The 23,117-nt window shown below is 47.7% G+C and overlaps 1 protein-coding gene across 1 annotated transcript in view; it reads left to right on the top strand.

Moving 5' to 3' along the window:
* The first annotated feature begins 5,980 nt into the window (after positions 1-5,980).
* ZAN (zonadhesin) overlaps positions 5,981-23,117 on the top strand; it is a 31,382-nt gene continuing 14,245 nt past the window's right edge. The window contains exons 1-23 of the mRNA XM_036225913.1: positions 5,981-6,021; positions 6,586-6,749; positions 6,916-7,187; positions 7,362-7,449; positions 8,138-8,290; positions 10,581-10,871; positions 11,157-11,248; positions 11,429-11,507; positions 11,617-11,763; positions 12,282-12,553; positions 12,842-12,953; positions 13,496-13,563; positions 14,026-14,780; positions 14,865-15,637; positions 16,333-16,517; positions 18,523-18,664; positions 18,842-18,958; positions 19,443-19,567; positions 19,812-19,957; positions 20,580-20,723; positions 21,102-21,209; positions 21,320-21,489; positions 22,158-22,360. Coding sequence (XP_036081806.1) covers positions 5,981-6,021; positions 6,586-6,749; positions 6,916-7,187; positions 7,362-7,449; positions 8,138-8,290; positions 10,581-10,871; positions 11,157-11,248; positions 11,429-11,507; positions 11,617-11,763; positions 12,282-12,553; positions 12,842-12,953; positions 13,496-13,563; positions 14,026-14,780; positions 14,865-15,637; positions 16,333-16,517; positions 18,523-18,664; positions 18,842-18,958; positions 19,443-19,567; positions 19,812-19,957; positions 20,580-20,723; positions 21,102-21,209; positions 21,320-21,489; positions 22,158-22,360 — 4,647 coding nt within the window. The remainder of the gene's footprint in view (positions 6,022-6,585; positions 6,750-6,915; positions 7,188-7,361; positions 7,450-8,137; positions 8,291-10,580; positions 10,872-11,156; positions 11,249-11,428; positions 11,508-11,616; positions 11,764-12,281; positions 12,554-12,841; positions 12,954-13,495; positions 13,564-14,025; positions 14,781-14,864; positions 15,638-16,332; positions 16,518-18,522; positions 18,665-18,841; positions 18,959-19,442; positions 19,568-19,811; positions 19,958-20,579; positions 20,724-21,101; positions 21,210-21,319; positions 21,490-22,157; positions 22,361-23,117) is intronic.

Below are 23,117 nucleotides of genomic sequence, written 5' to 3'. Positions count from 1 at the left end.
CCTTCTTGATTAAAAATATTATTTAAAAAGATTATGTAACCCACACACAATTTCCGATTAAAAAAAAAACTTGTCTGTGTTAGTCTCTCTTCTCCATCTTACAGATGAGAAAACTGAGGACTAGAGAGGGTGAGCAAAGTACCCAAAGACACATAGTGAAAACAGAACTGACTCCAGTTCCCTGGAGTAATTCCTAGGGATATTCCACATCCTAGGGTCTCTCACACTTATTCCTGCAGCTGCCAAAGTCTTATCAGGTGACAAACCCTTTTGGGCCTTGCCCCATTCCCGATTCCCCAAAATGAAGAGCCCAATGGTTCCTTCTCACCATCACCTTTCATCCCTTCCTGTCCTGCTTTGAGCTCCCAACCCCCATCTCCAGGCAGATTGGAAGCTGTGACTGTCCAGCTCTGTGGCGCCAAAGGAAGGTCAGGAAAAGCAGCCCTCAGAGGCCTATTGCCCAACAAGGAGGGGCAGTGGATCAATTGGCTTCTGCTTCTCTTTCCTGGATTAACCATTTCCCGACTCTGTCCCTCTGTTGATTGCTCTGTTAACCTCATCTGGAGGAAGGTAGACCAGCGTTTGGATAGGCATTTTTTACATCCCCAGCTTTGATGTTAAGGGGCAGAGGATCTCTCTCTCCTTGGGTCTAACCCCTGCATGGGCCCTGTTGGTACTCATTTGGCCAGGGGAGTCCCTAAGACTGCAAAGGGGCTTGCCGATCTCTTGGATGCCTGGTGCTCAGCTATGCCGGCCTCTCCCTGACAGCCCAGGAGAATGGCCTGGCCAGACATCACTCTCACTTGCCAGGCACTCTGGATATAGATTTAATAGTAGAGGGTTGGGGGTTGCCAAGGTAAAGGAAATGAAACTGAGCTAGGAACACGTGGGTGTGGTTGGATACAGGAAATATGGACTCACGATAGCTCAGTTCACTGCAGGACAGCCCTCCAGCTTAGACACAGCTGTGTGTGTGCAACTAAAGTCGACTGGGTTTTTATTTATTTTATTGATTTTTATTTTTTCCTTTTCTTTCCTCTGTCTATATATTTTTAATTAAGTTTATTGAGGTAACATTGGTTAATATAATTATATAATTTTCAAGTGTACAAAACATTTGACATCGTATATTGTATTGTGTATTCACCAAAGTCCAGTTTCCTTCAGCTACCATATATTTGATTCCTTTTATCCACTTCACCTCCCCATCTTCCCCGATATTTGACCCCCTTTACCTCGTCTACCTCCTCCTTCCTCACCCACCCCACTAGTAATCACTCGTTCATAGTCCTCTGGTAACCACTAGTCTATAGTCCGTGTCTGTGAGTCTCTGTTTGTTTGTCCTGCTCATTTGTTGCTTTTTGGTTTATACCCCACATATAAGTGATATCATGTGATTTTCAACTTTTTCTGTCTGTTTTATTTTGCTTAGCATGATTATCTCGAGATCTATCCATGTGGTCACAAATGGCAGTATTTCATCTTTTCTTATGGCTGAGTAATATTCCATTGAATGTATGTACCACAGCTTCTTTAGCCAGTCATCTATCATTGGACACTTTGGTTGCTTCCATGTCCTGGCCACCGTGAATAATGCTGCTGTGAACATTATTATGTAAATATCTTTTTGGATATGGGTTTTCAAGTCTTTGGGGTAAACACCCAGTAGAGGGATTGCTGGATCATTCAACTGGGTTTTTAAAGTAGAAGAACTGTTCTTTCAGCTGCAATCTTATGTAGAATTGCCATTTATGAAACTGATAAAAGCAGAGCTGCTCTGGCTGGGGTGGGAACCTCCCCCGCAATATGGATGCCCCTAACAGCCCCTGAGTGGGTCCTTGCAGAACTGTGGGACTGGGCAGGACACATCGTGGAGACTGTCAATACCATGCTCTTATACTGGTCAATTTACTTCATTTCTTCCACACAGAGAAAAGGACAATATCTTTGCTATGAACAAGACATGACAATCTGTTAGGTTAGCTCGCAAGATTGCTGTTTCCCGCTCCTGGGAAGCTCTCGATCCACTCACATCCCCACTCCTGCTCCATGACATTAGCATCCATCCACACCACATCGCTCACCCTCCACAACCTCTTCTCCTGTTTTCTTAGCTCCAGCCAGCCTTTCTTTGATCTATACCCACACACCCCATCCCACACCCAACACCCAGGTCGCCTGAGCAGCCTTTTGAAAACACAAATGGGATCAAGTCACTTCCACTGCTTAAAAACTTTCGGTGGCTCCTCAAAGCTAAGGTATTCAAGGTATCCTAGACAGGGCCCTTACCTTCTTCCAGACAACACACACATACACACACACACACATGCTTTTCTCCAAAAGTCATGCTTCCTCTGAGCTGAGCTTGGAACATTTCCTCTTCCTGGAATGTGCCCTCCCAACTTCTTTGCCTAGTTACCATCCTTCTGTTGTTTAGAAAGCCCCTTAGGTGTCACCACCTGCAGAAGGCTTCCCTAACCAGCTCCCTTCCTTTCTTGCTTGTTACCAGTGACCCGTGTCAGGGACTCCTTCCACAGGCTCCCTACCAAGCACTCATCTGTCTGCCCACCACAGCAATGCACATTGGAATGAAGTCACCATTGTAAAGTGTGGCCAAAAATGGGAAGGAGTGGAGTGGAGGAGAGAGGGCTGGCATAAGGGCAAACAGGACGGTGAGGATGAGCCGGTGGTCAGGACTGGCATAAAGCTCATCTGAGACGGGTATTACTGTGGCCTCCTTGCCACTGGAGTCTTCTCCATTTACCTCCTTCATAGATGAAACAGAAGCTACTAAACATGCATTTGTCTAGTCCCCTCCCTACTCCCTTTACAAAGCTGCTTGCCTCTCCTGTTTTCTGTGTTCTGGACTTTTCCACCCACCCTCCCAGGAGCCCTTTTCTCATCTGTCTTGCCGTTGCACTCTTCTCATGAACATTTACGTGGGTTCAAATTTCTCTTACCTTAAAAAGACCTTACTTTGTCCCAATTTCTGCACCTACTCTCCCAGTCTCCTTTAGATGGCCACACAGCTTTAACACATCCTCCCAACCAGGCCCCTCGAAGTTCTCTATGACAAACCGAATATATATGAAGGCACACCTCGATGCATCAATATGCAGAAGACATGAAAGCCCTGCCCACCCCTTCCCAGAGGACACCACTGTGAACAGGTTACTGTGTGTCTTTCTAGTTCTATCCCTACGTCTCGACCTGAGTACGTACATAAACACATACCTTTGTTCTGAAATTTTACATAAATGAGTTCACATCATAATTTTTTTTTCCGAGACTCACCTCTTTTGTTTAATCTCTCTCTGGGTGCTCTTTCCCTCATTTGAATCTGTGAATCTACCACCATTCCTCTTTTTTTTTTAAAGTCACGAATAAACTGTAATAGTATATTATCAAGTAATACTTTAAAAATATTTTTTGAACTTGTGGTAAAATACACATACCATAATATTTATCATCTTGAACATTTTTAAGTGTACAGTTCAGCGTCATTAAGTACATTCACATTGTGCAGCCATCACCACCATCCATCTCCCGAACTCTTCCATCTTGTAAAATTGAAACTTTATATCCATTAAAAACTAAATTCCCATTCCCTACTCCCTCGGCCCCTGGCAACCACTATTCTACTTTCTGCATCTATGAATTTGCCTACACTAAGTACCTTATATGAATGGAATCATATAGTATTAGTTCTTTTGTGACATATTGATTTCACTGAACATAATGTCCTTAAATATTTTAACATGAGTCAGAGTTTTCTTCCTTTTTAAGGCTGAATAAACATTCCACTGTATGTATATATTACATTTTGTTTATCCATTCATCTGTCTATGGACAGTTGGGTTGCTTCCACCTTTTATCTATTTTGAATAATGCTGCTATGAACATGGATGTACAAATATCTATTCAAGTCCCTGCTTTCAATTCTTTTCAATTCTTCCAGTTCAGCATATTCAGAATGGAATTACTGGGCCATATAGTAATTCTATTTTTATTTTTTTTAATACCTGCATAATATTCCTTCATATGAATAATATTTCTCAAAAATGATCCGACTGCATATCTACTTATAAGCATTTGGATAATCTCAATTATTTTCCTATTGTGAACAATGCTGCAATTAACATCTTTAAAGCGTGTACATTTTTGTGCAAATACACATGTATTTCTGTGGGAAGATTCCTAGAAAGATAATGCTGGGTCAAAGATATATACATTTGGAAGTTTAATAGTCATTGTTAAATTACCTTCTTAGAAATTTTCACCAACATACAGTCTTATTAACAATATATTTGAGTGTTTCTACCTGCATCCTGGCCTACACTCATTGCTATCAATTTTGAAAATTGTTTTCATTCTGATCAGCATTTCCCTTATTACTAGCGAAGCAGAGCATCTTTTCCAATGTTTACTGGCTGGTCATATTTCCTCCTCTGTGACGTGTCTTTTTCAACTCTTTGCCAATAAGCATTTCGATCCTCACTTTACTTGACCTTCTTTCGCCTTTGCCACTGTTGCCAACTATAGAATTTTAGGTTTGAAATTATTTTCTGTTGGAATTCTGCAGACAATGTTCTGCAGCCTCTTAGAATCCATGGTTGCTATTGAAAAGTCCTATGCCATGCTGATTCCTGATCCTTAGTATGTGACCAGCTTTTCTCTGTCTGAAAGTGTTTAGGATCTTCCCTTCATCCCTGATATTCTGAAATTTTATGACATGTTTTTCATGGTCTCTTTGTGCTTAGACCCCTTTTAATCACGAGATTCATGTTTCTGTTCTGGGAAATCTTGTGTAGTTTTTCTTGAGTAATTTATTTTCCTGTGTTCTCTCTTTTTTGAACTCTTTTGGTTGGATGTTAGATTTTCTGGACTGATTCTCCAAATTTCTTTCCCTTTTCCTTCTCTCTTGCTTTCCTTCTCTCTCATTCTCATATTATTTCTCTTGATTTTGATTTACAACTCTTCTGTTGAATTTAAAATTTTAGCCCTCATAATTTTTATTTCCAGTTCTCTGATTGTCTAGTTTTCATGGCATCAGAAAGATGCCCAGAGAGGGGGGTGAGGGGGGTCTAAAGTGGCCTGGGCTCCTCACTCTGCCTTCCCCCTCTTCCCTGAAAGCCACCTCTGAGGTCCCACATGGCTCCTCCAGTCTGGACTCTGGTACTGCTGGTGGGGGCTGCCTGGGGCCAGGACCACATACCTGTCCCTGTCTGGTAAGCTGGACTGAAAAATGAGGGTTGGGGATGCTCCGAGGAGTGAAGGGCAAAGTTGGAGGATGCAAGCAGGCTAGTGATGAAGGGCGCAGTCCTGAGGAGGAAGGCGGGAGCCCGATGGGATGGGAAGAAGATGATGAACAGAAATAGGGGTCCCCACAGCCTCAGAGTCTAGAACTGAGGGGTGTGAGAGCTCAATGGGAGCAGAACAGAGCTGAAATGTAAAGAAGGAGGGAGGAGATACAGAGCTGAGAAGAAGGTCTGAGGATGGCAGAGGAAGAGAAGGAGGTTGAGCCCTTGGCATGGAAAAAAACTAGGGCAGACCCAGGGAGAGAGAGACTTCAAGTAGGAGGCAACAAGGAATTATGGCTGGCTCAGTGTCCTGGAGCTTGCATGAGGAGATCTGAACAAGTACAACTCAAACAACTAAAACAAAGGGCTGCTCTATGTGGCCCACGCCACCTGGAGAGGAGCAGCAGTTTCTCTGGAGTTTGTAAGGTGAAGAGGGGTAGTCTCTTTGTTAGTTGTCTCTATGTTCAGCTGCATGTACTTGGGGCAATACCACCCTCGCCACACACCTAGCAACACAGGACCCACATAGTCCCTACGCTATGGGGAAAATTTGGGCTATAGGACAAGAAGACCTCAACCCAAAAGAAGGAGATTCCCCAGGTTTAAACTGATTCCTCCTCACCTGAAACCGAACCACGCCTGATGTCCAGGGCATAGAGGGATGGAGGGTACTAGTGGAGATGTTAGGAGCTCTCAGAGAAGACATAGATGAGAACTTAAGGTGAGCTCACAGTCATTGAGGTTTATAATTCTTGATAATGACAAGTATTACATTTTGTTCTTTCTTCAAATCAATCTTAAGGGAAGAGAAGCCTTCAGACCAGAAGCCAGTCACCTACAGCTCTAGGGATGACTGTGAGTTGGAAATCAGGACTGCTCGGACCTTCTCTCCCTCCCAGGGAGGTCATCCATGTGCCCTTGGGGGCGGCTTTTAGGTGACAGAGGGTGGAAGGAACTATGGAGGAATCCAGTATAAGCCCTGCTTAAGATTCACATTCTAATTAACAGCAACAACAAGTATATGCTGCCCAGACAAAGCTTGTCTGCCCCCCAGAACCCAGCCCCCAGGACCTCAGTTTGCTATCCCAGACCTAGACATTCTTCCCACACCATCCCTCTCCTGCCCTGAATTTTTCCTAAGAGATGACTTATTTCTCAGCTTCTCTTTCCCAAATCTTGGACCCTAATCTTAGTGGCCACCTTCTCTAAGCTTAGCAGTCCTACTAACCCCTACCTGCCCAGTTTGGCTCTGAAGCTGGCCCTCTCCTCTCTCCTGGCCTCACAGTGGCCTTTTCTTCCCAGCCATTATCACCCAGTGTGATTTTGAGGACAACTCCAAACCCTTCTGTGATTGGACACAAGTGTCCACAGATGATGGGGACTGGACTCGAACCAGCGGGCCCTCCCCCACCGGCAGCACTAGGCCCCCTGGGGGGTATCCCAATGGAGGTGAGGAAGCCTAAGGTTTAGAGAGGCAGCTGGGAGGTGGGCACAGTCAGATCTGGGTGGAGGAAGCAGGAAGGCAGCTGGGAGTGGGCTCCTGGGCTCTGGGAAAGAGGTGGGGACGGCCCTTGAGGATGGCAGAACCTCACTATCCTGAGCTCTGCCTCCCCAGAGGGCTACTTCCTGTACATGGACTCGAGCACCTTCCACCGGGGCGGGTTGACCCGTCTGAGCAGCCCCCGAATATGGGACCAAGGTCCCCTGTGCGTGCACTTCGCCTACCACATGTTTGGACTGTCATGGGGCTCCCAGCTCAAATTGCTGCTGTTCAGAGGCACCAAGAACAAGCACCCTCACCTGCTCTGGAAACACCTTAACACCCAGAGCCTCTCCTGGATGCCCACTGCTGTCACTGTGCCCATAGGGCACACCCTGCCCAGCTGGGTGAGGCTGAGGATGGACCCTGGGGCCCCAGTGGGAATCTGGGTGTCGGGGGATCTGGGAGGGGCTGGGACAATGAGGGGTGAGGGGACGCTGGACCATCTGAATTCAGGCAAGAAACTGGGAGCCTGAGGCAAAGGGGCTCACAGGATAGGTGGTCCCTCCTCCCTCCCACAGCTAGTATTTGAAGGAGTAAGGGGCAGCACTGCTTACCTGGACATCTCTTTGGATGCCATCTCTGTCCATCGTGGCTCCTGCAACCAAGGTGAGCTCCTGTCCCTCCTCCTCTTCCCCCCTCCTCGCCCGATCATCTGCCCAGGGTGACAGGAGTAGCTCAGGACCATGACTTTGGTTTCTTCCAAAATTGAGGCTACTTTTTTCCCTCTACCTTCACACCCTGTACCTTTGACTCTTAAAGTAGCTCCACCTAGAGAGAGGTTCTCTCTTAACAGAGTTGTGGTGATACCTATCCTAGAGTGACCAACCATTCTGGTTTGCCTCAGGCTGTCCATATTTTAGCACTGAAAGTCCTGCATCACAGGGAACCCTTAGGCCTGGGCAAACCTGGATGTTTGGTTACCTTGGCCGCTACTCCAGATTTATCCAGAATTATCCCTCTAAGCTGATGTTAGAGATTTTAGGGGATCAAATTCAAGGGAAGGAAAATGCTAGAAGGTAGGTACAGGAAACTAGCACTGAGCACAGACCCTGTGCTAGATGCTCCCCTCAGACAATCTAATTTACAACATACAGATGCTGTTATTCCCATTTATAGGTGAGGAAACTAAGGTTTGGGCATTTTGAGTAATCTGTGCCAGGAATACTAGGGAGTGGAACTGTAGCTGGCTTTCCAGCCCTTTGTGGCTCAGATTAGGACTCCAGACTGAGGCATACTCTTCAGAGCCTCCTCCTCTTGGTAAAAGTAAAATCTTTCCTCCTTTCTTTCCCCTCAGTCTGCATAATGCATACGTGCAGTTTCGACACTCCAAATGATCTCTGTGGCTGGAGCTGGATCCCAACAGCCTCTGGGGCCAAGTGGGTTCAGAAGAATGGGTCATCAGGGGTGTTGAACGTGGGGCCTGAGGACGACTTCTCCAGCCCTGGTGGTGAGTAATGGCCACACTCCTGTCCTCTGACTTTCTGGGCCTGTAGTGACCTCACAGGAATTTATGTTTGCCTGACAGCCCTACAATAATAACTCTACTTGGGACAATCTGGGGTGAACCCCAGCAACCTCAAACTTCTATCAGCTCAAGTTACCTGGCAGAAAGCAGATTCCAGGCATCCAGCTAGATCACCCTATTGCCACCCCACAATTACCTTTCTTCTTCATTAATCCAACAAATATTTATTGGGTACCTACAATGTGCTAGGTACTGTCCCAAGCACTTAAGATATATCAGCTTACAAAATAGACAAGGAGCAGTGGGGGCCAGAGGAAGAAAGTTCCCGAAACAATAAAGAAGTAAATTATACAGTTATAAGATGAGCAGTGCTATCAGAAAAATACAAAGTAAGGGGATTAGGAGTGCAGGGGTAGGGTGGGCTGTACATCTTAAATAGGGCAGTCAGGGTAGGTCTCATTCAGGTCACATATGAGCACGAATTTGAAGGAGGTAAGGGAGGGAGGCATGAAAATTTCAAAGAGAAGAACATTCTAACCAGAGGGGCCAGTCATGCAAAAGCCCTGAAGTAGCAGCGAGCTGCTGGGGATTGGGGGTGGGAGGCTGTTGAAGTATAGCAGGGAACCATGTGGCTAGGATTGAGAGGATGAGCTCAGACAAGTCCTAGGAAGGAATGACCATGTGGAGCCTCGAAGGCTGTTGTCAGGGCTGTGGCCTTTATTCTACATGGATGGTGAGCCTTTGCAGATTTGGAGCAGAGGAGTGACTTGATCTGACTTATGTTTAAAAGGATCTCCTGGTTTTTGTGTTGAGAATCCATTGAAAAGGTTGGGGCAAGGGCAGATACAAGGAGGTCATTTAGGAGGCTTTTGCAATAATCCAGGTGATACTCTTTCTTCCTCTTCTGTTCAATCCACGTCTATCCATAGCTTCTTTTTCTCCACCCCTGTGCTCTTGGCTGGGCTTTATTTCTTCTTCTTATGGTTGACTCTTTTCTTCCCTCCTTCCTTCTATTCCTTCTCTCTTCCCTTTCTTCACTCCCTCCCATCCTCCTCTCTTCCTTCCTCCCTCCCACCCTCCCTCCCTCTCCCCACTTTGGCTCCTTTTCTTTCCTTCACAGCAACCACCTCCTCTCTCAATCTGCCCCACACAAAGCACACTTTCAGTGGTCACGGAGTGCATGCCATGCCAAGCTTCACAAGTCATAGAGGATCATGCTGCCTAATTTCCTCTCTGAGTTTCTACCTCTTCTTTTTCCTCTTTCCCTTTGCCTTGCTCCATTTTCAAGTCTTTCCCTTCCTACCACCTTATTTTCATTTTCTTTTCTCTTTAGCTCCAGCTTTCCCTCTCCCCACTCCATGGCCCTTTCTGCCCTACCCAACTAACTCCGTATTCTCCTTCCTTTGAGCTTTTCTGCTGCCTGAGGTTTGCCTTCTGGAAAGACCTTGAGAAACCCCCACCCATTTGTATTTTAAGCCCCTGGAGGGCAGGGCCCCCATCTCTATGTCACCACCCCCCCCCCCAGCATTTAGTGCTCTAACCCGTGCCGGGCAGTTTAAGTAAATGTTGTTTAGAGTTTCTCTCTCTTCCTTTTTCTATCTTGCTCACTTATATTTTTTCATCTTTCTTTTCTTTTTCTCCTACTTGTCCATTTCTCCAATGTCCCAGTATCGCCACTCCTTGCTTTTTCTTTTACCATTTACCATGCCCTTTCCTTCCCTTTCCCTCCTCCTTCCCTGTTTTTCTTCTCTTTTCATTTCTTTCCCACTCCCTCCCATCCTCTGTTTCAGCCCTCTCCTCTCCCTTCCCCGAGGTCCACCTTCCTCCAGCGCGCGGCGAGTGCGCTCGTCAGACAGGCCCGCGTTCGACTCCAGAACTTGCACGCACACAAGCACGCTGTCCGCGGCCGCCTTAATTTCCCCCGCCCCCACCCTCGGCTACCCGTTACGTCACTGAGCGAGGTCCAGGCCGATTGGCTGCCTAAGCTGGTGGCAAAGATGGGGTGGGGAGTTGCTAGCTCATCTGTGTCAGACCAGGCGTCTCTCACCGGTTTGTGTGAATTGGCTGTGTCCAGTGGGTCAAGAGAACAAAGACGATATGAGTCTGAGGGACCTAAGAAGTCAGAACCCAAAGGACAAGGTTTTGGCAGCTGCTTCTGGGAGGATACCACTTTTCATATGGTGACGCCCACGTCCTTACCTAGCCCTGCCAAGCACTTCTGGAAGGATTGAAGGCGTTAGCCAGTCCTGAGACATGTGTAGGCCCACCTCAGTGCTGGCTGATTCTAGGCAGCTGTTGGAGCTCCCCAGGGCCAGGTCTCCTGCCCTTGCAGGGCCCGTGTGGGTGCCACACTCCCCCAATTTCACTCACTCCATCTTACTGACCTTTTACTTCACAGGTGGCTTCTACATGCTCCTGGACTCCAAGAATGCGAAACCGACGCAGAAATCTATCCTCCTGAGCCCCCTGAGCCAGTCGTCTGGCTGTCTGAGCCTATCTTTCCACTATACTCTCCATGGCCAGTCTCCTGGAGCAGCCCTCACTGTCTATGCTTCTGTCTTGGGTGAGAGTGGCAAAGTCACAGGATTTACACTAACCTGAGGCTCATCTCCCAGGGTCAAGTTAATGGGGAGATATGGGTCTAGGAAAATCTGTGCAGAGTGGAATCAAGAGCCATCAGGGCACTGGGTTCTGGAAAGATAAAGTGCCAGGAGGTGAGAGAGAACATGCATTTGGGGGAAGGGAATGCACTACAAGTATTCCCTTTGCTGCTTATCCTTCTGAGTACAGGTTTGAAGTTATTTTCCAGTCCCTGTAATCTCATGTCCTCGTATTCCTTTCATTGCAGGTAGCATCCGGAAACACACTCTTTTCTCAGGACAATCTGGTCCCAACTGGCAGCCTGTTTCTGTCAATTACACAGGCCAGGGACAGATTCAGGTATAGAGGAGCAAGAGGTCAGGTTTCCTTGCCCATGGTAGGCACCACTGATATTGAAATAGATTGAGGGTTTGGGCACTGGGAAGAAAGTGCCTGGGTCCCTGAATATAATAAAATCAGATGGGGGTTGGGCTTTTGGGCTGTTTTGTCATGTCTGGCCCCCTCTCCCTCTCTCTTCAGTTTACTGTGGTGGGCGTGTTTGGAAAGATCCCAGAACCAGCTGTGGCAGTGGATGCAATCAGCATTGCTCCCTGTGGGGGTGAGAACAAGGCCCTGGGAGGCCCAGATCTCTTAGAACCAGGGGTGGGAAGGGGGAGGAATAGAGAACATGGTCAAAATTTCTCAAATTGCCCATTTTGACCCCTTAGAGAGCTTTCCTCAATGTGACTTTGAAGATGATGCCCATCCTTTCTGTGACTGGGTCCAGACATCAGGGGATGGTGGATACTGGACCAGAGGTGGTAAAAATATGCCTATCCAGCATACAGGCCCCTTCGGAATGTTATTTAACAGAGGTGAGGAGATTGAGGACCCCTTAGACCAAAAGATTACTAAATTAGCCCAGATAGAGGGCTAGCTGGTGTGATTAATGGAACGATGTTGTAGGTAGTAAAGATAAGCCAGCAAATGTTTATTGGGAAATGCCATGGGGCCAGGGCTGTGCAGATGACAGAGATAGAGTGAGTTGAGGATTCTCATGGCTGTGGAATCACTGAACCCCCCAGAAAATCCAGGCATCTCACTTCACTGAGCCCAAGGCTTCAAAATCTTCTATCTTGTTTTCATTCAAGACATTTACTATTGCAGCCAACAAAAGAATCTGAGTTGCTGGCTTTATTTTCTCTTTCTTTCTGATCCTGCCATATTCAGTTAGAAAAGTCCAAAATGAGCAAACAAAACAAAATGTTACAATGTAAGGAGCTTGGGTATTTGCATCAAATTCTCATTTGGAAAACAAGGTGTTACTAAAGAAATCAGCATTAGACTTGCCATGTGGGGGTTTCTCATCTTGTCTGTTCCTTTCTTTTCCCAGAAGGTGGCTTTATCTACCTTGAGGCTAACAGGTTCTCCAGGGCAGGACAGTCTTTCAGACTGGTGAGCCGGCCCTTCTGTGCTCCTGGTGCAATCTGTGTGGAATTTGCCTACTACATGTATGGCCTCGAAGAGGGCACTAAACTGAGGCTCCTCCTGGGGAGTCCCGCGGGCAGTTCCCCAACTTCTCTCTGGCAACGCATTGGGTCTCAGAGCCCTGACTGGCTGAACGTCTCCATCACCATCCCTTCAGGACATCAACAGCCCATGCAGGTGATTGAGCCCCATAAGTGTGTGTGGGGGGCATGGTAAGGGGGACATAATGCCTGGTATCTGGGAGCACATCCAAGGCTGAGAAGATGGAAGGCTGGAAGAATTGAGCAGAGGTGAATTTGGTGTTCCTGAGAAGGCTGCAGAAAAGAGGCAGGGCTAGAGTTAGACTGCTAAGGCTGGAACAAGGTGACATTTTGGCAGAGGACAGACTGTGCCTGGCAGAGTTGCTGAGGTGCCGGGGATTTACTTTCATTTCTATTTTCTTTCTCTTTCCCTCATTACCTTTAGTTGATACTTGAAGCCATCAGGGGTACCAACACTGCCTTTGTTGTTGCTGTGGGTTTCATCTTGATTAATCATGGGACCTGTCGAGGTAAGACAGAACCCAAGACCCCAGAAAGTGGACAATGCTCTGGGATGATCATCCCTTGGGTTTCTCTATACGTACTGCTTAAAACGCAAGTTCTCTCTTGTGCCTGAGTTTGCAAGACAGCTTTGTTTTCTGTATTCTACTCACCTCTACCTTCCTGGCCCCTTTGGGATGCTTGCTTGAGTGGATGTGACTTTGGTGCCATAAATTTCTGTGATGGGATCCAGAACTCCTTACCTATTGACTGGTGATCCTGAAGGGAAGACTGATATCCTATTCATTTTGTGTTTCCTGTACCTCGCACAATATCTGATATATAGTAGGAGCAGTGGTTGTTGAGTATTTGTTAAGTGAGTGAAGATAAGGTTGGGAGTGGAAGGAGGAGTATGAATAAGCTATCCCTTTGATCCTACCCACTTCAATTAGATGTGAGTGAAGAAAGTGGTGGTATGATTTTGACTAAACTCCAAGGATTTTTTTCTTTGCAGAACCTGTGCCAACAGTGCTTCCTTCCAAATCTCCTGGCCCTTCTGAAACTCCTCTCTCCACAGAAAAACCTATGGCCACCACAGAAAAACCTGTGGCCCCCACAGAAAAACCTACTGTCTCCAATGAAATATCCACCATTCCCACAGAAACAGTCACTGTTCCCACAGAAAAGCCCACCGTCCCCACAGAAAAACCCATCTTATTCACAGAGAATCTCACCATTTCCACTGAAAAGCTCATCGTTCCCACTGAAAAGCCCACTGCCCCCACAGAAAAACCTACTGTTCCACCTGAAGAGCCCACTGTCCCAACAGAAAAACATACTATCTACACTGAAAGGACTACTATCCCCACAGGAAAGCCCATAATATCCACAGAAAGGTCAACTATCCCTACAGAAAAGCCTGCAGTCCCCACAGAAAAACCCACTGTCCCACCCGAAGAGCCCACTGTCCCAACAGAAAAACATACTGTCCACACTGAAAGAACTACTGTCCCCACAGGAAAGCTCATAATATCCACAGAAAAACCTACCGTCCCCACAGAAAAGCCCACCATCTCCACAGAAAAGCCCACTGTCCTCACAGAAAAACTCATCATCCCCACAGAAAAGTCCACTATTCCCACAGAAAAGCCTACTGTCCCCACAGAAAAGCCCACTATACCCACAGAAAAGCCCACTGTCCCTACAGAAAAGTCTATGATCCCCACAGAAAAGCCCACTATCCCCACAGAAAAGCCCACTATCCCCACAGAAAAACCCACTATACCCACAGAAAAGCCCACTGTCCCTACAGAAAAGCCCACTGTCCCTACAGAAAAGTCTATGATCCCCACAGAAAAACCCACCATCCCCACAGAAAAGCCCACTATCCCCACAGAAAAACCCACTATACCCACAGAAAAGCCCACTGTCCCTACAGAAAAGCCCACTGTCCCTACAGAAAAGTCTATGATCCCCACAGAAAAGCCCACTATCCCCACAGAAAAGCCCACTATCCCCACAGAAAAGCCCACTGTCCCTACAGAAAAGTCTATGATCCCCACAGAAAAACCCACCATCCCCACAGAAAAGCCCACTATCCCCACAGAAAAGCCCACTATCCCCACAGAAAAACCCACTATACCCACAGAAAAGCCCACTGTCCCTACAGAAAAGCCCACTGTCCCTACAGAAAAGTCTATGATCCCCACAGAAAAACCCACCATCCCCACAGAAAAGCCCACTATCCCCACAGAAAAGCCCACCGTCCCCACAGAAAAGCCCACCGTCCCCACAGAAAAGCCCACCGTCCCCACAGAAAAGCCCACCGTCTCCACAGAAAAGTCCACTATCCCCACAGAAAAGCCCACTGTCCCTACAGAAAAGTCTATGATCTCCACAGAAGAGTCCACTGTCCGCACAGAAAAGCCCATCATTCCCACGGAAAAACCTGCTGTTCACATAGAAAGGACCACCACCCCCACAGAAAAGCCCACCGTCTCCATAGAAAAGCCCACCATCCCCACAGAAAAGCCCACTGTCCCTACAGAAAAGCCCACCATCCCCACAGAAAAGCCCACCGTCCCCACAGAAAAGCCCACCATCCCCACAGAAAATCCCACTGTCCCTACAGAAAAGTCTATGATCCCCACAGAAAAGCCCATTGTCCCCACAGAAAAGTCTATGATTCCCACAGAAAAGCCCACTATCCCCACAGAAAAGCCCACCATTCCCACAGAAAAACCTGCTGTCTACATTGAAAGGACTACTGTCCCCACAGAAAAGCTCACCGTCCCCACAGAAAAGCCCACTATCCCTATAAAAAAGTCCACTATCCCCATAGAAAAGCCCACTGTCCCCACAGAAAAACCTGCTGTTCACACTAAAAGGACCACCATTCCCACAGAAAAGCCCACTGTTCCTACAGAAAAGTCTATGATCCCCACAGAAAAGCTCATTGTCCCCACAAAAAAGACTACGATCCCCACAGAAAAGCCCAACATCTCCACAGAAAAACCTATAATCCCCACTGAAAAAACTATGGTCCCCACTGAAAAGCCCACCATTTCCACTGAAAAACTGACTGTCCCCACTGAAAGGCCCACAGCTCCAACACCACCCCAACCCAGCCCAACACTTGTACCCAAAGGGCCTACAGTCCTGGTAATGACTCCTACTATTCCACAAACCTCCATGACCACTGTGACCCTGGCTACCACTGCAACCCCTAGACCTATTCCAGGTATGTAATCATTGTACAAGGGCTGGAGATAAGAGACTGTGACTAGGAGAGAGAATAATGGAAAGGGATGCTTCTAGTAGAAAACTATAGCATTAGAAGAGAGATAACTCAGACATGGTGACTTTAAAAGAAATGATAACTGACTATGCTGAGTGAGAAGGATAGCAGGGCATGGGTGAGTGGGGGTAGTTGGAAACCAAATGCCAGGCTTACTTCTTATCATTTTTTTCAAATTGAGATACAATTCATTATACCATTAAATTCATCCTTTTAAAGTGTACAATTCAGTCATTTTAGTATATTCACAAGATTGTGCAAACATCATCACTTTCTAGTTACAGAATATTTTCATCACCCCCAAAAGAAACCCCATACCCATTAACAGTTACTCCCCATTCCTCTCCAACTCCAATCCTTCACAACCACTAATCAACTTTCTGTCTCTATGGATTTACCTGTTCTAGACATCTCATACAAATGGAATCACATAATATGTAGTCTTTTGTGACTGGTTTCTTTCACTTACAATATTTTCAAATTTCATCCATGTTGTAATTTGTATCAGGATTCCATTCCTTTTTCTGGCTGAATAATATGAGCCTACTTCTTAGAGTGTGGGGGTAGAGAAAAAAACAAGAAGTCTCCCTGGGAAATGCTGTAGAGTGGAGGCTTGATGGAGGCTGTTTTCCCCTTAGCAAGCTGCCCGGCAAATGCCCACTATGAACCTTGCGCCTGCCCGGCATCCTGCCAGAGCCCCAAGCCTAACTGCAAAGTTCTCTGTAAGCCTGGCTGCGTCTGCAATTCTGGCTTTTTGTTTAATGACTCCCACTGCATTAATGCCTCTTCCTGCAACTGCTTCTACAACAACACTTACTATAAGGTAAGACCATGGAATGCCAAGATCTCCTGTAGGAGATTGAGTGGAACACTCGGGTTCTGGTTCCAATTGCTCCCCAAGTGAGGTGAATTTGGATCCATAGGACAGTCCCAAAGGGTCAGTTCACGAGCAGTGGTTACACAATGGAGTGATTCATTCAGCGTGTGGTTTTGATCGTCATCTCTGTTCATACAATAAATGTTTATTGAGTGCCCCCTTTGACTGGGCATGACGCTAGGCTGTGCAGAAGATTCCATCATTCCATGGCCCTGTGCTAAATGCTCCTAGCAGTCTCAATATTTCTGTACTTCTCTGTTCTGTACTGGCAGCCTTGATTAGACACTAGACCAGCCAAGATGTGCAGGTCCCTCATCTCCATTCTAAGAAAAGTTGGAGGTCCCTCGGTATGCAGAGAGCCCTGGACACTCACTGAGTAGGCATGTTCAGGACAGAAAATGGTATTCTAGAATGTTTTTCCAAAGTAACTTGAAAATCCTGATAGGATAGGTGAAAAAAAGAGCAGCTACTGTTCTTGTCTCCCCTCATTGATGTCCACTCCCTCTCCCTGGGGGGCGGGGGGAGATTCAACAAGAACAGAGGCTCTGATGGGCATATACTCTGGGCCAGCACTGTCCAAAAGGAACAGCATGCAAGCTGTTTTATGTTTCCTAATAACCATATTAAAAAAAGAAACGGGTTAAACTAATTTTAACAATCTGCTCAAATATTCTCATTTCAACATGTAGTCAATAATTACTAATGAGATTGTTTACAGTTGCATTTTTTTTCATACTAAATCTTCAAAACCCAGTTTATTTTACACTTACAGCATATCCGAATTAGGACTGGCCACATTTCAAGAATTCAGAGGCCCCATGTGACTGATGGCTACTGTATTGGACAGAGCCATCCTAAAGTCAGGCCAATCTAAGCTTGAATTCTTGGTCCAGCACTCTTACTGAATGACCTTGGGCAAGATTCTTTACCTCTGAATCTGTTTTCATATCTATAAAATGTGCACAGTAAGACTTTCTACCTCATTAGATGGTTGTAAAGATGAAATTAGATCCTGGTACAGACCAATTACTTAATAAATGTTAATTACTATTATTTTAGCAGTTTATGATAACTACTATATGCAACCTATTAATGGTGCATTAAGCTATTCATCAGTATCCAGTGCCTCTTCTCAGTTCCTGATGTTCTTTCCTTTGGTTGTCAGAGTTCTACTTGTCTCTTCGAGGGCCATTTCTTCCCCCACCCCAGTCTTCTTAACCAGTCTCTTGGGTGTCCCTGTGTCCAGGGTGAGGAATATCTTCAGCTGCAACCTGGGTAGAATAGTCTATCCGCATCAAGAATCTTCCGTACTCTGGAAGACATGTATATTTTCTGGAAGACTGAGTATATATTCACTTATATATCCAACAAATGTTTATTGAGTATTTTGAACCGTCTTAGCATTGGAGTCACCATGAATAAGGCATAGTCCTCATTCTTCTAATGCTGTCAGATTCTGAGAAATACATTGGGTCTTGGTTCATTCATTCAGCAAGTATTTATTGAATGAGAGCTCTTGGATGGGCAGTGTGCTATGTGTTGGGGTTAAGACAGTGAGTAAAGATAGACACGGACCTTCATAGGGGGCTTATAATCAAATAATACCAAAACCAAATATTAAAGTGCGCTTGTTTGGTAAGTCCTGGGAGGGAAAAGTACCCAGAGCTATGATGATGACTTAGTCAGGGAGGTTTGGAAAGTCTTCCTGAGAAAGAAGTGTTCCTTGAATTGAACCTACTGACCTAGAAAGGAGGAAGGAGAGCGTTCCAGGATGCGAGAAAAATATGTGCAAATGTCCTGTGATGTGCAGGAACATCTGGTAGGTGGTGGGAGGAAGAGTATGAGCAAGCTCAGGTCTGCAGGTGTGGTGGAGGAGAAGGGGCCTATTGCACAGGATGACAGAGTCTACCTAAGAGATACAGTATTGTGACCCCCAATCCCTTGCTCCCAGCCTGGGGCAGAGTGGTTCAGCCCCAACTGCACAAAACTTTGCCGCTGCTGGCCTGGAAGTCGGATAGAGTGCCAGGTCTCTCAGTGTGGGACGCACACGGTGTGCCAGCTGAAGAATGGCCAGTACAGATGTCTTCCCTATGGTGAGACCCTCTCCTCATGCTGTCCCCGCCTGCCAGCCTGTCAGAGTGGGTGTGGCACCAGGGTCCCAATCCCTCCCTTGACCAGAGAATCTGGGACATGCCACTGGGTGGGTGAGTTGGCTGTGGAACCTAGCTTGGTGGACCAGCTTCATATGGTGCCCTTTCTCCTCTCGGCAGACACTGCCACCTGCTTTGTCTATGGAGACCCTCATTATCTCACCTTTGACGGGAGGCACTTTAATTTAATGGGAAAATGCACCTACATCTTGGCACAACCCTGTGGGAACTCAACAGGTAAGGTCCTGGAGTTGCCCCTGTGGCCTGGGGAGTGGACCTTAGGTTAGAACAGCTGGGGATGGGAGCAGATAGGAAGGGCAAGTAAAGTAAGGGTTGACATGCCCACCCCAGAAGCAAGACTTTCTCAGTAGCAGACTACCGGGGAGAGTGCACTTTAAGACACTGTTCTTTATCAGTTGCTTCCTTGGCCAGTTTTTATTGAGAGGCCCACCTGGCACAGCGGCAATAAAGGGAACAGAGAAGTAGCACAAACACCTGCCCTGGAAGATATCCCAGTCCACTGAGGGGCGACATTATCAGCACACTGCGAGAGAGACTGTTCTGGAAGAGGTAGACAGTCATGCCCCACTCGTAACTGCAGAGCAAGTGTCTCTGTAAACCCTTTATCCCCACAGTGTCAGGTATGGATCCCCTTCAGGGGACACTCGGAAATACTTGTTGAATGAGCCCCTGGGCACTCTTCACCCCTCTCCCCAACCAGTGCCCTTCTTCAGGGTGATGGTGAAGAATGAGGAGCGAGGACTGGAAGGCTCATCTTGCTTAAACAAAGTCTACGTGAGGCTACCTGAAACCAACATCACCCTGCTCAGGGGCAGGCGCACGCTGGTGAGTCCCATTTTCTGCTCAACCTTGCTGAGGCTGCCAGGCCCGGCTTCAGCCTGTCCTATGGGCTGCTTCCGCCTTGTACTGGCCCGTTCCTGCAGCCTCCAGATTCTCTCAGAGACAGGTTCCAGAGTACTCCAAGTGAAAAAGATCCTTAGGATTTCCATGGAGGGTAGATGTGGGAGTCTGCTGGAGATCTTCCTGACCCTCGGATATGTTTATCTCTTTCTTCAACCCCACCTTCCAGGTTGGAGATCAACAAGTCACTCTCCCAGCAATACCTTTTAAAGGCATCTTCCTGACTCCAAGTGGACGATTTGTAGAACTGCAGACTGCATTTGGTTTACGAGTGAGATGGGATGGTGACCAGCAACTGTTTATGAGTGTGCCCAGGTGAGGGGCTAATCCAGGGAGGCAGCTGCCACTTCTCCCCACTCTGCCTCTCTCCCTCTCCCAAACTCTCTCATTCCCTTCCCCTTCCACTCCCGGCACTAATTCTCTGTCTGGGTAGGAAGCACCCAGCTCAACTGGCAGGCCTCTCTTTGGATGAGGAGACAGGAGGAAACGGTTCCAGGGCAGTGTGATAATAGCAGGATATACACACAATGCTTTAGGAATGTGCTAGAAGGAGTTGCTAATGGGCTATGGGAGCTTTCAGAAGAGTGGTCTCTTGATCCCGGCTTCAAGAAAGAGTGGCTTGCAAGGGAAAGACTATAGAAATAGTGAACAGCAAATGCAAGAAAAAAATTGGAACGTCTTAGGGCTAGAAAGAGATATGTTATGGTTGGAAATAGGGTGTGAGCAGATGAAAGAGAAAAGGAGAGTCTATACAGATGGCTTGGGGGGTGAGAGCTGTGAGGTCCTCAGTGTGCCTTGCACCTTGTGTAGACCCTTTGATGGGAGCCTGCACCTCTTACTCCTCCACTCAACTCGCTCATCCCCTCTCTGCTGTGGTCCTCAGATGACTGAGGCCCCCTCTTTTCATTAACGCTTCCTCCTCACCTCGCCCCCACAGCACCTACTCTGGCAAACTCTGTGGTTTATGTGGCAACTATGATGGTGACAGTAGCAATGATAACCAGAAGCCCGATGGCAGGCCAGCAGGAGATGAGGAGGAGCTGGGCCATAGCTGGCAGACAGTGGAGGACAAAGACAAGGAGTGAGTGAGGACACCCCTAGCTCTGTTTCTGCCCTCCTGCTCCTTTGTCCCTTCTAAGAACCAAACGCCCTGACTGGTGTCACCCTTTTCTTCCTCTCTCCTCTTCTGCATGCCCCCACTTCTGTCCTGGCCAAGTTCATGAACTCATTACCACCATGCTCAGCCCTACCATCATTGGTCTTCAGGCAATTCTGAGCAGCCCCCTTCTTGCTTGCCTGGCCCAGGTTTTCCTGCCTCCTTTAGGGCTTGGTGTTCAAAAGTTCTCCATTAGGAATTGACAAGAAAGAGGAGACTGCTGGGGTAAGGGGAGACTGCTGAGGTAAGGGCTCAATGAAGATTAGCCTTGCCCTTAGGGCATTTGGGGTGGGTCTCTTCTAGGTGCCAGAAGAACCCGGTAAATCCCCCATCTTGCAGCTCAGCCTTGCAGAACACTCTGTCGGGGCCAGAATTCTGTGGACGGTTCATAGTCTCCCACGGAGCCTTTGAGTATGAAAGGGAGCAGGATGGGTGGAGGGGCACTTGGCGCCTGGGGTCCTCCAAGCGGGAGATGGGAGATTTTGCCCCTTCCGTCCCTCTGACCTGGCTTCTCTCTGCAGGGCATGCCTGCCTCATCTCATGGCCTCGTTGTTCTTTGACAACTGCATGTATGACATGTGTAAATTTCAGGGGCTGCAGCAGATGCTGTGTGCCCATATGGAGGCCTTGACTGAGACCTGCCAGGATGCTGGCTACATGGTGAAGCCCTGGAGAGGACCCCAGTTCTGCCGTGAGTTGTGTAGAGAAGCAGAGGTTCCCATTCCCTCAGACACAGAGGGAGCAGAGGACTGACATCTAAAAGTGTTAGCACCGGCTGGGGGGCGCCTGGTTGAACTCCTTTGCTTCCACACATGGACAGAGAAATCTGCAGTCAGAAATATCTGCTGAGAAAATCATGGTCACTTGCAAACCCAGAAAGCCTTCCTAGTTGCCTGAAGCTATGGCAATACCTATGGGTGTATGCCTGCCCAAGTTGCCCCATGCACACATAAAATATGGACTTGTGGATGGGAGGTTGCCATGACTACTGCATAGCTATTGGTTATGGCCCAACTCTTTGAGGATCCTGCTTTAGGGCAGGGTCATGCCCTTGATCAAGGCCACGTGAGTGGTCCCCTGCTCTCCTTCCACCCTGACCACTCACCTTGGGCACATCTACATAACAGCTCCCATGGACCTATCTCTTGGTAGCTCCCTGCAGGCTGCTCCTCCAGGCCCAGGGTGGAAGCTGAGCTCCTCAGTCATGTTTCTCCCAGTCCTTCTCTTCTTCTCAACATGGGGCAGAAGCCTCTAGCTGTCAGCCTCCTGACCTCTGGGCTGCAAACTAGCTACCGATCTTCCTTCTCTTGTCTCAGGCCTGCCTCACACACTTCTCGCCTGTGCTTCTCCCTCCACCAGCTCTGTCCTGCCCACCCAACAGCAAGTACACAGTGTGCGCCAAGCTGTGCCCTGACACCTGCCATTCCAGCTTCTCGGGCATGTCCTGCCAGGACCGATGCGTGGAGGGCTGTGAGTGCAACCCCGGCTTCATCCTCAGTGGTCTTCAGTGCGTCCCCCGGTCCCAGTGTGGATGCCTCGACCCCAAAGCCGGCTACTTCATGGTGAGCCACTAGGGCTGGGCCTCTCAGCCAGGCAGCCCTTCTCTGGGATATGAAGTCTGCTGCAAGAAAGAAAGTTGGGGGACAGCTTGGTCCTATAAGGCTGGGATTAGGGAAATTCAGGCTCCGATTTCCTTTCCCTTTTTCTTTTTTCAGCGTTAGTACTTTTCATGCAGGTGGGGATGGAATCCTAACAGTTACCGCCCGCACTGCCCGGCAGAGCCTGAGACCCCTGCTTTTCTCCCCTTGCATCCTCCCTGCCCTTCATGTCCCTGAGTTGCTTTCATACATCTGTGTCTCCCCTACACACTTTCCAAACACTGCTCCTCTCCTACCAAGAGCCCCTTTCTCTGCCGAAGGACTACAACTTCCTCCTGTGCCTTGGTCTTCACAGTCTTCTCAGAGGCGGCATTTGGAACCAGTCCCTTGTCTGTGGAGCTTCTCACTTCCTTCTTTGCCTGTCCCTCACCCAGACCTGGGAATGACACTGGTGTCAATCAAAGCCTTCTGCCACATGACGTTCACTTGGTTCTCCTTCCCTCAGCCCCCATTCCAGGCTCACTGAACACTCTTCATCTATGCCTTGCTCTCCTGTCAATTTCACCTCCTTTGCAGTCCTTTTCACCCTGCTCTGCCTCCAGCCACCCAGCAACCTGTGCCTGTTGGAGTCCTTCACCTTCTCTGAGGCTCTGGTGAAATGCGGCCTCCTCCTTGAAGCCTTCCTAAGAGGCAAAGTCAGAAAGCACTCCTCTAAACTCTT

This window comes from Rousettus aegyptiacus, unplaced genomic scaffold, assembly GCF_014176215.1.
Source record: "Rousettus aegyptiacus isolate mRouAeg1 unplaced genomic scaffold, mRouAeg1.p scaffold_m13_p_8, whole genome shotgun sequence".
In the NCBI taxonomy this organism is placed as follows: Eukaryota; Metazoa; Chordata; class Mammalia; order Chiroptera; family Pteropodidae; genus Rousettus; species Rousettus aegyptiacus.
This window is presented reverse-complemented; position numbering and strand designations above follow the sequence as displayed.